The 15,870-nt window shown below is 40.2% G+C and overlaps 1 protein-coding gene across 3 annotated transcripts in view; it reads right to left on the bottom strand.

Annotated features, from left to right (window-relative positions):
- Nucleotides 1–2,377: 2,377 nt before the first annotated feature.
- Nucleotides 2,378–15,870, bottom strand: part of hdac11 (histone deacetylase 11) — a 77,062-nt gene continuing 63,569 nt past the window's right edge. For all 3 annotated transcript variants that reach the window (XM_072666083.1, XM_072666082.1, XM_072666084.1), the window contains 3 exons: nt 15,070–15,166; nt 10,774–10,952; nt 2,378–6,316 (listed from right to left, as the gene is read on the bottom strand). In XM_072666083.1, the coding sequence (XP_072522184.1) occupies nt 6,077–6,316; nt 10,774–10,952; nt 15,070–15,166 (516 nt within the window). In that variant the 3' untranslated portion in view covers nt 2,378–6,076. The remainder of the gene's footprint in view (nt 6,317–10,773; nt 10,953–15,069; nt 15,167–15,870) is intronic.

Here is a 15,870-nt window from a genome sequence, read left to right as displayed (position 1 = left end):
CACTGCATCGCATTCCTAATCAAATCAAATAGTGTGGTCACATTCCTGCACTCCTAGACACTCTGCTCTAGTCAAAACTACTAAAAAAGCCCATTGTCCTCTCCAGGCCAAAGACACCCTGCCACCTGGTAAAGGAGCTCCAGAGTAAAGCCTTATTGAGGCCAGGCTGTGTGTGAGGTGAAAAGCTGGTGGACACACTCATTGCCTCAGCCTCTATAAACACTGCCAGGTTCAGCACCAGTAATGAGGGCCTATAAATGCGGGCCAGCAGGGTGCCCGTGAAAAAAAAGGGTGTTTGAGCGACTCCGTAACCTTCTGACGGATGGCGGGTGTGACGTAAATGACCTGAGATACTTGTTTGCTGACTCATAAAGACCTTCTTGAAATAACCTATGACATCGTCCTGGAATGGGCCTTTAGTGTAGATGTTCTTGGCACACCTAGTCGGCTACGTCAGAGCTGCTCTATGGACTGTTTTATAGAGCTGTGTGAAACACTTTGGAGAAGTGTATGAGGTGAAATAGAAAAAGACCCTTCCAACATGCTGTAACACAGCACAGCAATACAGCCCCCTGATTACAGTGATAGCCTCACACGCTTGGGGTTGGCCCTCGACCAGACTTTACCTAAAACCATTCATTCATAGACCTTCTACCCCAGTTTCACGCTACGCTACAGAGATTGTCATCGGTTCCTACTAACATGTCCACACTGCAATCATGGATTGATAACTAGGGGGGGTTCACCCAGAAGAGAGTGCCAATTCATATCTGCACATACAGACATACACACATAAAGCAAAAAAATCAAGCATAAGAATCTGAGCCACTTTTACAAGAACCAAATTGTAATGGCAAGACAACTGGATCAGAACATCTCCAAATTATCAGGCAGTTTTTGTAGGGTGTTCCCAGGATGCAGTGATTAGAAACTAGCAAAAGTGCTCCAAGGAAGGATAACCGGTGAACCGGCAACAGGGTCATGGGGGTTAAAGGCTCAGGTAGGCCCAACCTCACAACGTACAGGACTTTAAGGATCTGCTGCTAACATCCTGGTGTCGGATCCCACAGGACATCTTCAGAAGTTTTGTGGAGGCCATGCCTCGACGGTTCTGAGATGTTTCTGGAGTCTGACTGGATGTGCTGATGTACACATAAGGCACATTGTCTGAAAACTTGGCTTCTCTAGATTAATGCTTCTGTATGTCCAACTATTTGTGGACAAACCTTCTAATTAAAGAATTCAGCTACCTTAGGTTGCACCTATTGCTGAGACAGTAATGCAAATAGAATAGGACACTCTGCAGCAAATAAACATGAACCTGTTGGCACCATGCCTAATGCCCGACATGGACTAGAGGTGTATAAAGCCCACCAGCACTGAGCTGTGGAATGATGGTGTTACATCCTAAACTTTTGGAATAAGGTTGATCATGCCACATCCTGACCTCACTAATGCTCTTGTTGCTGAATGCAATCAAATCCTCACTGCTCCAAAATCTAGCAGAAAGCCTTCCCAGGACAGTAGAGACTCCAGGAAAAGCAAGTGAAACTTTTTAATACCCTTGATTTCAGGAGAAACAATAAATAGGTTGATGTCCCAATACTCTTGTCTGTATAGTGTATGATGATACAAAGTTATATAATGCAATTAGCAGTGTTCGGAGCATGGAACAGCAACGATAGAGCCACTATTCTCAATATTACGCAAGTCATTATTAAGTCATTGGAGCATCACAATGATTTTAATCTTAAGGTAAAAATGCTGCATAATTTTGCTTTAAATCTATATATTTGAAACAAGCTTCAGGGCTTCTTTGTCAAATTGCATGACATCAATAACACCCTCTAGGTCATGTTGCATCACTAATCAGACCATTGTAGAACAGTAATAGCACACTTGAGGTCATATTTTTTCTCGAATAACATCATGGCTGTGATCTGGCTTCAGGCAAGAGCTGAAGGCGTGTTCTGGTGCTTAGCTACAACATCGCCCAGAGTTCTCCCACCAGTTATTCTCTCGTGTGAGGTAGACATCTGCTGAGATGAGCATCTCCAAGTTTCACTCCACATCACTTCCGTCGGCATCTCATCGATTAATCCTCATCAGTTTAAATGCATGATATGTGCTTTTGCACTTGAACGCAAAACAGGCTAACAAAGAGACCGCGAGGAGAAATGATGATAAATAGCACAGTCCATTTTCTCTGCCCGCTTAGGAGGCGAGCGCTCTCGTCGTTAATCAAATTCTCCAGAAGTGGAGAGGCTTTCAAACAATAAAAGCGGACGTGTTTGTTGGTGGCATGCTAATAGAGAAAGAGCTAGCATAAATCATTGCTAACAGCTAACACAAGCTCACACAATGTCAACCATAATCGTATAATTAGATTTGATTTATTTGTCCCATTCTCACATAGAGGTGCTTTAAAAGTTAATGCCACGTATGAAAAAAGTCATGAATGTATAAATAAAGTATCATGTTTGGCACTTTTGTTAATTGGTGCCACAACGTGTAGTGCATGAAAACAGTACAGTAATGAAGTACATGAGCATTTAAATACATTAAACTTGTTATAACACACTCAAACGTACTGGATTAGGCTCCCCTGAGAGGAGAATAAGTGCAGGAACTATATTCATGTTGATAAAAAAAAAAACAGAAAAAACCCACATCACCCACAAAGAAAGAAAAAAAACAAGCCTGTTTCAAGGCCTTAGAGTTCATGAAGATCATGTGAATTAGCATTGTTACACACTGCTAATGACACTACTATTGACTTGTCCGACCATCTCGTACCTTTACTCACTCCTCATCAAAGAGCTAACTAATCATCTTACCAATCTTGCTGCAGAAATCCATTACAAATCTATCAGGCTGAAGGCTAGCCTAAAGGCTTTGCATCTTTCATCTTGGCCACATACACACCCTTTTGAGTCATATCACACTCATTAGTGGCTATTACCAAGCACCCTCCATAAACTGAGCTTTAAACCGAAAAGACAGAAGCTGCAAAAAGACCTTGTTAAAAAAAAACATTTAGAAACTTTAACGTCTACAAAAAAGGAAGTGTCTTACCCAGTCGAGTGTTTTCTGTCTTGTTAAACTCTTAGGCTTTGTGATATTCTGTTGTCGGCTTCCCTCAGGCTAACGCGAGCGGTAAACTCGTATGAACTCTTCCTAGCTGTAAACAGCTGCATCTGGTCAGGAGAGGCCATGGGCAGCTTTTTAAGGGGATAAAAGCATGACCTATGAGGAATGCACACCTGTAATTCATATTCCCTCACTGCTGGACATCTCTGAACAGATATGAGCTGAGGTGAATGGATGGGGCATAGGCTTGCTTAAGGCTTATTTAGGGGTGTGGAGTAGGATAGGAGTTTAGGAGTTTAAAGCTGGAATGGTCCAGAACTGTTGCCCAAACCAAATTGCAAGCCAGGATGCTGGCTTTCTATGAAACCGCACTGACTGTTCAATATAGTGTCAAATTAGTCTAAATCTTAAAGGAATACTCTGTTGCTTTTTAATCTAACCTCAACCTGCAGCATCAAATACCCTATCATTTCTATGCTCTTAAAAAAGAACAAAAAAAATCTGACTCAAAATACTCGAGTCAAAAAACTGTGGCAAAGCATCTTCCTACAGGCTTTTAGAGACCTCGCATCCACCTGAATTTCACTATAACAGGAATGGACTGTTATAGTCACAGAATGCTCTAAATTACGAGATCAATAACAAGTCTAAAAGTAAATTTGCTACAGTAATGGTAAGACATTTACATACACTCATCATGAACAAGAATGTCTTGGCCATACTGGGCTTTTTCAAACAGTTTTAAAAAAATAGATTTGACTAGAACTGAACAGATCTGCCTACCTAGTACACAGGCTCCTTCTTCCCCCCATGTGTATTTAACATGGCCATAAGGTGGGGGCGCTCTAGAAGCTCACTGACAGGTGATGTCACCCCCTGAAAACAGGTGTGAAAACAAACAACTCAGAAAAAAAGCTAGCTAGCTGGAACATGACCTGTACCTGTACTGACCTGTGTTTAACTTACTAGCTACCTTATGTAATCCTAGCTGGCAGACTATGAGTCCAAACACAATATAACCTACAATATGACTTTCTGTCACTCCAGAGGTCCATCAAAAGTGTTTTTGACTTTTAGGTACACCTGGAGATTACTGTCTGTAGTAGCTGGCCATGAGATGCTGATGTGGCAGTCAGATAGGTTGGAATAAGACAGAGTATTCCTTTAATAAAATATTTGACAGGCTGATGATAAGCATGTTGTTTACAATACATAAACTACAACTTTGATTAGGGGTTAAATCTGTCTGCTTGGTTTAGAAGAACATTGTAAACCTCCAACACTAATAAACCTGATGATTTATGTCTGTAGCCCCTTTATACCTAAATATCACCTAATGATACCACCTAGCCTAATCGCTGCAAAAAAACTTTTCTCAAAGGGCCTAGTTGTCTAATTGGATGGGCACGGCCCCCTGAAGCCAGCCCACAACGACTCATTAAAGGAGGACACCTTTTAAACTAAAACTGATAAAAAGGCTGAATGTCTGAGAAGTCATCCATGCACTTCAATTAAACAGCACATTCAAGCTGTATCGTATCCTTGTCTGGTTCATCACACCGGTCTGTGGGAGTGCAATATGGAGACTTTTGACGACCAGAAGACTTTGGGTTCATCAGCCAGGTCGTTAAGCATGCATTTCCAACTAATTAAGTGCAAATCATTTCCCTTCTCGAAGGTTTTACTAGGTTAGACCCATAAAGCCAAAGCAATAAGGTGCTTATTAACTCACAGATAAAAATCTGACTGCTGAATTGAGCTAGCGTTGTGGAACAGAGTATTGATATTTTTCCTGCTGTTCCTTGATAAGTTAAATCAAAATAAAAACTTGTTTGCAAAACACAAAGATCATGTTATGTACAGCAATATTACATAGTCATATCACCAATCCCTAATCTCAAGAGAACATTTACCCTGGAAGTAGTCCTTAACATACAGTGTTGCAAAATACTATTATTTCCTAAAATAGTCCCTACAAAGTTCCTATAGAAAACACCATGGAATAATTTAAGGTTGATGCTAGCACTGATTCTGAAGGCTAAGACTAATTATATGTGGTACAGATTCAGACTAAACTCTTGTATTTCTAAGTATTAGAGATTTAGTTAAGACCTAGAGATATGAGTCGTATGTAAATGATATGACCATCAGTATATTTAGTACCATCTTGTTTGGATACATCCTACAGTAAAGTATGGTATTACACTGAATTTGTAATTAATTCTGGGCTTTTTAATAGATTTCCCTTAAAACTGCTGTACCTTTTGTCCTGGTCAGTAAAAGTGGAATTTCAAAGATGTGCAAATAAGCATTGCATAAAGTACCAAAGAAAAGTGTCATCTAAAAACACCCAATCCATATTTAAAGTACTATACAGTAATGCACCGTAGCCTGAAGTGGTTAAAGAGTATACGCCAGCCATCACTGTCCACATGTCCCACATGTCCCGTCTATAGCATCTCAGGCCTAAATGTTTCTGTTAATGAATGAAAATGACCGTGCTAGTGTTAACCCATTAAACTCCAGTTAATGATTTCTCATTCTTATATAGTAGTTTCATAGTAGTAACCAGGTAATTTCTAGTAGTTACTGGAAAAAGTCTGTGTTTTGTAGTTTGACAAAATACCTAATTTAGACAACATACATAATTGCCCTGCAACTCAAATCTAGTCAGTCTATTAAGATGCATTTCATTGTTTAGTTTCTCACTGAATCTACAAGGCTAATGTATCTAACAAGTAATGGAAATCCACACCCCAATTATCACCATCTTATTGGTGGCCATCCATTACTTGTTGAATACATGAGCCTTGTAGCTTCAGTGCAAAACTAAAAATGCACAACAAACAACGCGTCTTGGCAGATTGACCTCTTTTGGGGTGTAACAGGGAAAACTGTTGAATTAATTTGTTTGCCAAACTATTACCAAGACTGGAGTTTAAGGGGTTAAATAAACCGACCAATTAGAAATCATCAGATGTCTGTGTCAGATGGCATTCAGAGTTGCCCCTGATGACACAGACTTGCTCATCATGACTGGCACCATGGAAGGCCCTGCCCCTTCTAGCACCTCTCCACTAATCAGATGCTGTCTGTGTAGGTTCAGGATGGAGTCAGCAATGATGCGAGCCGTCTTCTTCTGGTAGCCCCCTGATGTCAGCATGAGGATGGGGATCCCTCTTCTCCGTGCTGCTCTGAAGACGATTTCATCTCTTTTTACAATTCCCTGTGAAAGTAGAGGAAACAACTGGTTCAAATCATGAGAAATCTCTCTTCTACCCACAAATGTGGAATGGATTTATTTTCATAAGAATCTGCAATAGCCACAGATTTTCTTTTTGCTGTAAAATGTTGGAGGGCAGCTGTAGCCCAAAGGTTAGAGAAGCAGGTTTGGGTCCAGAAGGTCATCGGATCGATCCCCTGGACTGGTGAAATAGGGGTCGGGAAGCTGCACTTTCTCCTCCCACAACATCTATGGCCGAGGTGCACTTGTACAAGGCATCTAATCCCAGGCATCCAGCGGGTGTATGTTCGCACCTAATCAGTAATAATGTATAAGTGTGTGTGTTAACTGGCACAGATGGGTTAAATGCAGAGGCGGAAATTCAGTGTACTGCTGTGCAATGGCTGTAAAGTGTGTTTCTAATTCTAATAAATAACCCTTAAGTGTGGTGGTTATCCCTAGTTATAATAAAATCACTCTCTAATTATTTCTTACTCATAACTCATAAGTCTGTACCACATTTTTAAATGTTTTGGGCATTTTCGGCATCTTGAAATCAGACCTAAAAAGAAAAACAGAAGTTCAAACTTGAACTTGTTGAAACAAGTTATTAATTACATAACTGTGTATTTCATTAAGAATTTATTTTGAAAGGCTCAAAAAAAAAAAACATTTGTGGGCGGAGCATGGACAGTAAAATTACCTTTTTAATTCTTAGATCAGATCTGTGTATTTCAGGCTACATATTTTCTGGAGTCATCTCAACAGCTATAGTAATGGAATAGGTAAGAACAAATTGTATTTTGGAGGCTTCAATGACAGCCCGATACACTTGGCTCATCTCCCAGAATGCTGTTCAGTTGCTCATAAAACAGACGCAGGGTTCGAACCGTCCACTGCTACTGTTTGTATCTCTGATGTCCTTGTATGTTCCTTGTGTTTCAGTTTTTGTTAACAATACAGCCTGACCTCCTGAATCCCCTTACTGCCTTCCATGTGCCATTTCAGTGTGTTTCAAGCTTCACAGGTGGTTTTGTAGCTTTATTTTATTGCACTATTGGACCAGAGTAATATAGTGGTTTTACATTATTAATTATACCTCTGTCTTAGGGGAAAGTCTTAAAGTCTTCTTAAAGTGTTCTAATGAATCTATGTTCCCATATTTGTTTCCTTAATTGCCAGATTTAGTAGGTATTTTTGACTAGGGGGGAATTAGTAGGCACTAGGCCCTCTAGTTCCGGAGTTGAACAGCCCTGATTTAGGTTAACCGTAGATGTTTTTTGGTTGTGTTTCATAACTAGCTGAATGAGCAGTTGTTTCCTGACAGTTTTTGGCACCTGTCCTTGTATCACAAAAGACCACATTTGGTGTGGTGCAGCAGATAAAACCACTAGCTGCCAGTGAGCTATTACACCATGTTGGAGACCAGGGTTCGATTCCCAGTCTTTGGGCAGGACTCCTAACACTGCATTGGCCTACCTTGGTAATACGAGTAACCAAGTAAGTTGCTCTGGATAAGAGTGTAAATGCCGTAAATGTAAATTTACAGTTTTTTTTTTTTTTTTTTAAATGGTGTGTGTCAGTGATGTTCCCAAAAACCCATTATTTCACACATGAAAACATGTTCACATATAATAATACATATAAGACTTTTTTTTTTTTAACATGAAATGTGTTAAACTCTATTTCTTAAGAAAAGAACAGTGCGGCAGTGAGTACACCTTCCTCAGCACTGCCCATAAAGGAGTAAACTGACAGGTAAACTCACACATGGTTAGAGGATTAGAAACATTTTTTATTAACTTGTAAAAGGTGGACAGTCCAAAGTTAACACTGTTTGTTGTTTCCCTCACACGCTAAAATTCAGTTAGATTAGGTCAGAATTAAGTCGCAAGTCAATTGACATGCAGCTTGAGTGCGACTCGCATCCGAGTCGCTGGCTCCCGTCCCTTTCTCATTTACAAATGTAGAAAATACACTCCCACCACATCTTTTACTGAGTCAGTGGATGTGATGGATGAAGGTTTAGATTCACAGCTACTTGTAAACTGTAGTGCATTTGACTGTTAGTGTTCATCCAACATGCTTAGTATGGGAGGAACTAAATCCACCACAAGCTCCAACAGGATATCATGCTGTTGTAAACTAACTTTACTCCTTCAGGCTCCTGAAAACGCTCCAAATACAGCTGCCCATATCATGGTACTGCACTCTGTGCAGCAGGCCTGAATATGAGATTACTGGCTGGGCTACTGGAGCCCACAAGGCAAGAGCAAAAGATCCAGAATCGCAAAAGGCGAAATAACAGTCATTTCAATCATCGATTCAAATATCATCATGAGGGTTTTGTATCGCAGACTTCGATCAGCAATTAAATTACTAATTTAAATCTTCCTAGCAAAGGCTAGTCCTAATATTTTATATTTGTATTTTAAAATATGGAATGCATACCATTGTTTTTACAACTAGGAAAGGATGAGCCCTTGTTAATTTACTGAAGGTCATTATAAATTATAACTAACAAAAAGACAATTGTCCCTTTAACAAGGCATAGACTTGCAAACTGGCCAACTGAGTGCAGCAGAGGCATAATCTGTGACTTTTCAGCACACTGTAACAATAACGATTGTGGACTATATTAAATGTTAATTTAGATTAGAACAACTTTGATGATCAATAATCAGTCAGTTAATGTAATGGGTCAACAAACCTCTCAAAACAAAAAGGGTATTTGGTGACCACATTTGATTAGGTTTTGGTGTCTATAAACCACCACACTGGACCCAGGTGCATATTGGAACCCAGCAATGCAAGAATTGGATAAAAATGAAAGTGATTAATTTATTTATCCTCAAGCAAGGATTGAATCAGGAAAGTGAGTCCATAGAAGAGGCAGATTGAAAAACAAGCAGAAAGAGAGAAGATAATACATAGGCCAGGGAACCCGCAATAATGCATACAGGAGGGGTTTCCTTGGACAACATTTTGGGATTACACATAAAGGGTTTCAGAAGAGGATATTCGACCCACCTAAAATCATCTGCTATTGTTTACGGGTTAGCAGAGGCATTGCAGGAGAGCATTAAGCTGAAGGTGGAAACCAGATGACAGGCTAACAGAGGCCAAGTCAGAGGGAATACCATTGGACCGGACTACATGTTGCAACAGGAGTTGGCCAGTTCCTTAAGCTGAAGAGTTTTAGGAAGTGTTGGGCAAGTTTTTGAGAATCTGCCCACTATGACCAATTTTACAGAGTTGCCCCGAGACCTGGGAAATCCCATAATGAAGTAGAGACAGACACGACAGGGAGCAATGAGGAACAGGCAAGGAATGTAGTATCCCTGTGCCAAAACCTTCTTGATGTGCTCCTCCATAGATATTTTCTCTGAATGAGAAAGAGAGAGAGAACAGATGACCTCAGGGAGGACTGGTGCCCAGGAGGAGGTTACAGGGCCAGTTGTATGATCTGTGACCGTGAATCTCCGCCTTGCATTTGTTGAAAAATTCCCTAAGACCACAATAGTCTGGACGCACTCCTCATGGTAGGCTCTAAAACTATGCTGTCCTGGTTGAGGTTCTGGTAGTGTAACCCTCATTGGAGGACTGTCTTCATAAGACAGTCGCTGGGGGCGATGGCATCTCTGCAGCAACTCCAAATTTACAGTGAGGTCAGGGACATTAGTGAGGAAAGAAAATTCCAGCTTTCTTCTCCATGACTGTAAAAGAAAGGATGAGTTTGCCTCTCTATGGCACCTGGTGCTTATAAGTACCCATCAATTGCTGATACTGGCAGTGGATTCTGGAGAAACACAATGGATAATCTGTGACTTTCTGCCAAGGTGGCATCATGAAATTCCCAGCCCCTTCTGAATTTACAAAGGCAATGAGCCATTTGTCTCTGGGTGAGATTCCCAAGAGACGGTAACTAAGAGATACAGTTTACATGCCTTATGAGGAAGGACTAGGCCCACCCTCATTAAAGGGGTAGCTCAGCTCCCCACAATACAAGCACCAGCCTTATTCCCTACATTGTTTTTATTGGTGCACGGTTAACCATGTGTGGCCAACCTGCATGGGTTTGATAGAACCGGGAGCCAAAGATAGTTTGCATCTCTCGCAGTGTCTATGTTGGATGACTTAAGTGTCAGGAAATGTGGCTTTCTGTGGCATTAAAATTAAAAAATGATAAGTGTATGTGTCTCATAATGTGTGTGTTCTTTTGAATGGATGGATAGATGGATGGACTGATGTGCGAACTGATTCTTTATTGATCCTGAAAGAAATGTAGCAGCCAGTAGCAGATGCACAATGCATCACGCATTGTGCATTTATTGCATGACGCAGACAGATGGCAATACTGAATAAATATATATTTAGTGCATATATTGTTTTTAAAGTAAAGCAAAGTAAAATAAAGTGTTAATGTGTAATTCATTAGGCTGTGAGATCAGCAGCCATACCTGTGGAGAAATGGCCAGTCCTCCAAGTGGATCTCCATCCAAAACATCTGTCCCTGCATTGTAGACAATTATGTCTGGTCTGATTTCGTTCAGTGCTCCCTCACAGTGCAGCTCCACTTTTTGCAGGTATTCTGTATCCTCCGTACCCCAGTCCAGCTCCACTTTCCTCTTAATGGCCCCTCAAAATAGCCAAAAAAGCTCAATTAGTTTCTCATAAACTGTAACTGGACAAGTGTATTAACAGTACAGGTTGCTGAAGTGGCAATGCTCCCTATTCTAAATGCAGCTAATCAGTCAAGACATGTTTCTAAATAATGATTTGTTTTACATTAAAAAGGCCAAAACTATAGAGGAAAATCATGCTTCAAGATGGCCGACAGTATTCATTTTAGCTGTGAAACGTACACAGTTTCGAGATGTACCTGGGACTTTTATTTGTCTATTTACCTCAGTATTACTGAGCTCTTCTAAAGCCTGAGTAGACTGATAAATTACTGTGCTGCTCAGTTATTTATCTCAGTGTTACTGAACTTTACTAAAGCCCGAGTAGACTGATAAATCACTGTGCTGATCAGTTATCTTCAAATATCTGCAGTCTGGAGAGGGGTCACAAAAGACCAAAATTCACCGCAGCTAGTGCCATGCTCATGTACTAGCTAAATCTGTATTACCAGGCTACGAGAAATGAACATGATCTGTGTAGGGCTAACACATAAATGCTACTTTAAAAGTAAGTAACAAGGTTTCTATGTTATTAAACACTGTATAAGTACATTATTTAGTCATTGCATCTGGTCTCTTAGGATAAACAAGCTTAAAAAGTTATATATCTTTACTCTGCTCTGCACCAGCCATTGTTGAGGTATCCATTTCACAAATTCACATCCCCTACGTCACCCCTCTACTGAGACAGCTAATAAAAGAAAGTGGATTTTAATATACAAAATAAACACTCCAAAATGAGCTTTTCTTCACTGAGGAATAATTTAATAGATGAATATAACAAAACCATAGAGACTGAATTAAGGTGTATTTGGTTTTATACTGTTCAAATCTTTCAGAAAGCATAGGGGGTTTACACTATGAGTCCAAATGTTTGTGGACACCCCTTCTAATAAATGCATTTAGCTACTTTAAGGTGCACACATTACCGATGCAAATGCACACATACAGCTTGTTTGCCATTGCCAACAGAATCTAACTCAATGGAGCACATACAAATTAAGCTATTGGCACCATGCGTAATGCCAGTCGTGGGCTAGAGGGGTATAAAGCTCCCCAGCATTGAGGTGTAAAGCAGTGGAACTCTGTTCTCAGGAATGATGGTGTTCCATCCAATACTTTTGGGATGAGGTGGGAATGAGGTGGGCTAGTGATTGTCCAACATCCTGACCTCACTAACATTCTTGCCCCTGAATGCAATTAAATCATAACAGCAATGCTCCTAATAGAAATATAATAAAAAATGTCCTTCCCTGGACAGTTCTCCAACAAAAGCAGGAGAAACATTTTTTAATACCATTGATTTTGGAAAAAAACAATAAATGACCAGGTTTCCTAATACTTTTGTACAATAAATATACTGTACAATAAATTGGAAAATAATGTTGTTAGGTGTAAGAGTGTGGTGATTTTGGCATGCAGTTTGCTAGCGAGTACAGTTCAAAAAGACCAAATCTGTAGTGGTTGAAATGAGATTTTTTTTTTCTGAACTATGGTCGCCATATGATTTTATGAGTGCCTCTCATTTGCCATGGGTTGGAAATTAGTAGTAGTAAAAAAAAAAAAAAAGCTAGCCTCTCTGTGGCTTTCCGCACACCCCCTACATTTGCCCAAGCTTGGTATAAAGGAAAGGAAACTATGAGGAACAATGCCTTGCTCTTTTAGACACTTTTAGGACCTAATTAGTCCCTTGTGCTTTTAACTGCAGATGAAGACACCAGAGAAAAAACACAGTAGGCCTGAAAAAGCAAGGCACTTTGTCTTTGAACACAGTGAAATGTCACTGAGGGAAAATGTCTTGGAGAGAAAGTAAAGAAAAACAAAGAGAAACGGGGCCGAGCACACCTTATCTTGGGAAGCCAGGCTGTACCTTCAAATGAATATGTAGGATTGACGTACAAATTCATATAATAGAGCTTTTGTTTAGGAACTTAAAAAGTGGATAGGTTGAAAGGAAAGGCGCACCTTTCCTCCATTTTGACAGCCTGACTGAATTTGTCAAGGAGAATATGTATAATAGCGGATAAACTACATGCTGCTGCTGCAAGCCCCAGAGGAGAGATGCTAAAGTAGTGCCATAAGGCCATATTACTGAAAGACAGCACATACGAGAATGTACTGGGCCAGTCAAACATTTGGACATTTTCTCATTTTCTGGCAATTTTACATTTTAGAGTCATAAATTGTTTTTTTCAGGTTTTAATTTTTTCCTTTTACAATTTTCTGTGACAAAAATGTAATTATGTAATTGAGGTAGGTGAATGTAGTATTATGGCTGGTATAGCGTGGTGTATTTTACATTCTTTACAGTACTTTGTCTGGAAAGCAGCTTTGCACATTATTTGGCATGCAGCTTCATAAAGAGCCAACTGGGACACATTTTGTGTCTCTATACACCAATCAGCCATAAAATTAGCACATAAGCAAGCAAATGAACAGTCAGTTCTTAAAGGTTGGTGTGTGTTAAAAGCAGGAAAAATGGGCAAGCATAAGAATCTGAGCCACTTTGACAAGAACCAAATTGTGGCGGCTAGAAGACTGTCTTAGAACATTGCTAAAATATATGACAGGTCTTGCCTTGCTCCTGGTATGCAGTGGTCAGTACCAACCAAAGGTGGTCCAAGAACGGACTACTAGTGAACCGGCAACAGGGTCATAGTCACTAAAAGCTCATTAATGCGATACATGGAGAACCCACCTCTTCAACCTACAGGACTTAAAGGATCTGCTGTAATGTCATGGTGCCATATACCCCAGGATGCGGTTAGAGGTCATGTGGAGTTCATGCCTCACGGTTCTAATGTTATGGCTGTTGCAATTTGTAGACACCTTCTCAACGAACATTGCTTTTAGATAACAATCAGATAACAGCATTCAGTAACAAAAGGAAAAGTGAGGTCAGGTCATGATGCAGCCAGGTCATGATTACCTCTGCATGACAAATCACACTCCAACTCACCCCAAAGGAACTGGATGGAGCACTACCATTCCAGATAATGCAGTTCCACTGCTCCACAACTCAATGCTGGGGTTCTTTGAATCCCTCTAGCTGACACTGACTCATCAGACCTTTTGACCTTAGGCCAGGGGTGAAGTTCAGACCAAATACTAATAAATAATCTGGCTCTTGGTCTCTGAAGGTCTTTATTACTAAAGCTTGCAGGGTGGTAGGTCACCAGGATCTGGAAAGGGCACCACTTTCTAAGTAGCCTTAAGTTGAAGTGTGGAGTGGGCCCCCTGGTGGGGGGCAAGATACTTCTAATTCTGCAGCATTGGCTTATTTTATGTTAATAATAAATGGATGAGCTGTCACGTCAGTTAATGGCCTTTTCAAACTGGGCTGCTTCACTTGCAAAAGAACCTTCTTCATAAGGATATACTGTATTTCGAATCTGGCTTAGGCTCACGTGCAGGCTCAGAGTGCTCCATTCTATTGTCAGAGCTTTTCTATGGGGATTATACAAGCTGTGTGATTGCATGCATCAGCAATTGGTGCACCTTTACAAAGCTGAATCAAAAAATTGGACGGGGTTGTCTGGATAATTTTGGATATTTAGATTATGCATGCTTACTACCTTAAGTGGTAAAATGACTTAATCTAATTGTGTAACTATTAAAAACATACATTCAAACATATCTGCCTGGTAGTCTATGTCTGGTGTGTAGTATTGCAGTTGTTGCATATAAATTAAAGGGATAAAGAGATATCCTCTTTGAGTGTTCTTTACATTTCCTCAAGCCTGGCATGCAGGCATGGAAACAAACCGTTTTAAAGGCAATACACAAATGAGGGCATGCTGATGCTGCATAACACTGCCCCCTGTAGGGGAGCAAATGATTTGCCTCATAATTTTTTATTATAAACACAAAGTTTTTTGTTTCCTCTGTATCTCCCTCCCTCTCTCTCTCCCTGTTTGTGACCTAGTAATTGTGTGTAAATGCAGATCATGACCATTCAGGATGAATCTTAATAATCACTGCTACTTTTTCATATCGCAGCAGTACAGCCATCTTCTCGTAATTGCTTTGTGTAATATGATTGGAGATTGAGGTTCTGCATACTCCTCGACTTACTCTTGGCATATCCATCCCCCGGATAGATGTAGCGATTATACACATCCATTATGTAAACGCGTCTGTCATCCAGGAAATCCCTCTCATGTCCATTTCCCTGGAAAATTACAGAAGAGAGCAGAGAGCATAAAATGTGTTCAGATACACAAACATCTGATATACTAGTAAAATTATAAACCAAGGGTGGAGTCCTGAAGACTGAGGCCCAGCACAGTTTGGTGATTTACCTGCTCACTGAACCTGACAATTAAGTGATGAGTTCAATCAGGTGTGTTTCAGCAGGAAAAATTACCAAATTGTGCTGAACATCATCTTTCCACTGTTGCTATAAGCTATGGGCCACGTTCACATGGATATTACAAAAGTATTGGGACACCTGCTCATTCATTGTTTCTTCCGAAGTCAAGAGTATTAAACAAAACAAAACAAAAAAAAACAAGTTTCTCCTGCTGTTGTTGGAGTTTTTGTTTCCACTAGATTCTGGAGCATTGTTGTAAGGATTTGATTGCATTCAGTGACAAGTGTGTTAGTGAGGTCAGGATGTTGGATTACCACCCTACCTCATCCCCAACTCCCATCCAAAAAGTAATGCGTGGCTTGCAATCATTCCAGAGAACATAATTCCATTCCATAATTCCTTTATACCTACAGGGCTTTTTATATAAAGCCCTCCAGCCTGGCATTAGACATGATGCCAAAACGTTCATGTTTATCTGCTGCAGTATTATTCTATTGGCAATACTTCTCTACAGGGACTGGACTAGCTGTGTGTGTGTATTTGTGCATTTGCACATCTATGTC

Source organism: Salminus brasiliensis, chromosome 21 (assembly GCF_030463535.1).
Source record: "Salminus brasiliensis chromosome 21, fSalBra1.hap2, whole genome shotgun sequence".
Lineage (NCBI taxonomy): Eukaryota > Metazoa > Chordata > Actinopteri > Characiformes > Bryconidae > Salminus > Salminus brasiliensis.
This window is presented reverse-complemented; position numbering and strand designations above follow the sequence as displayed.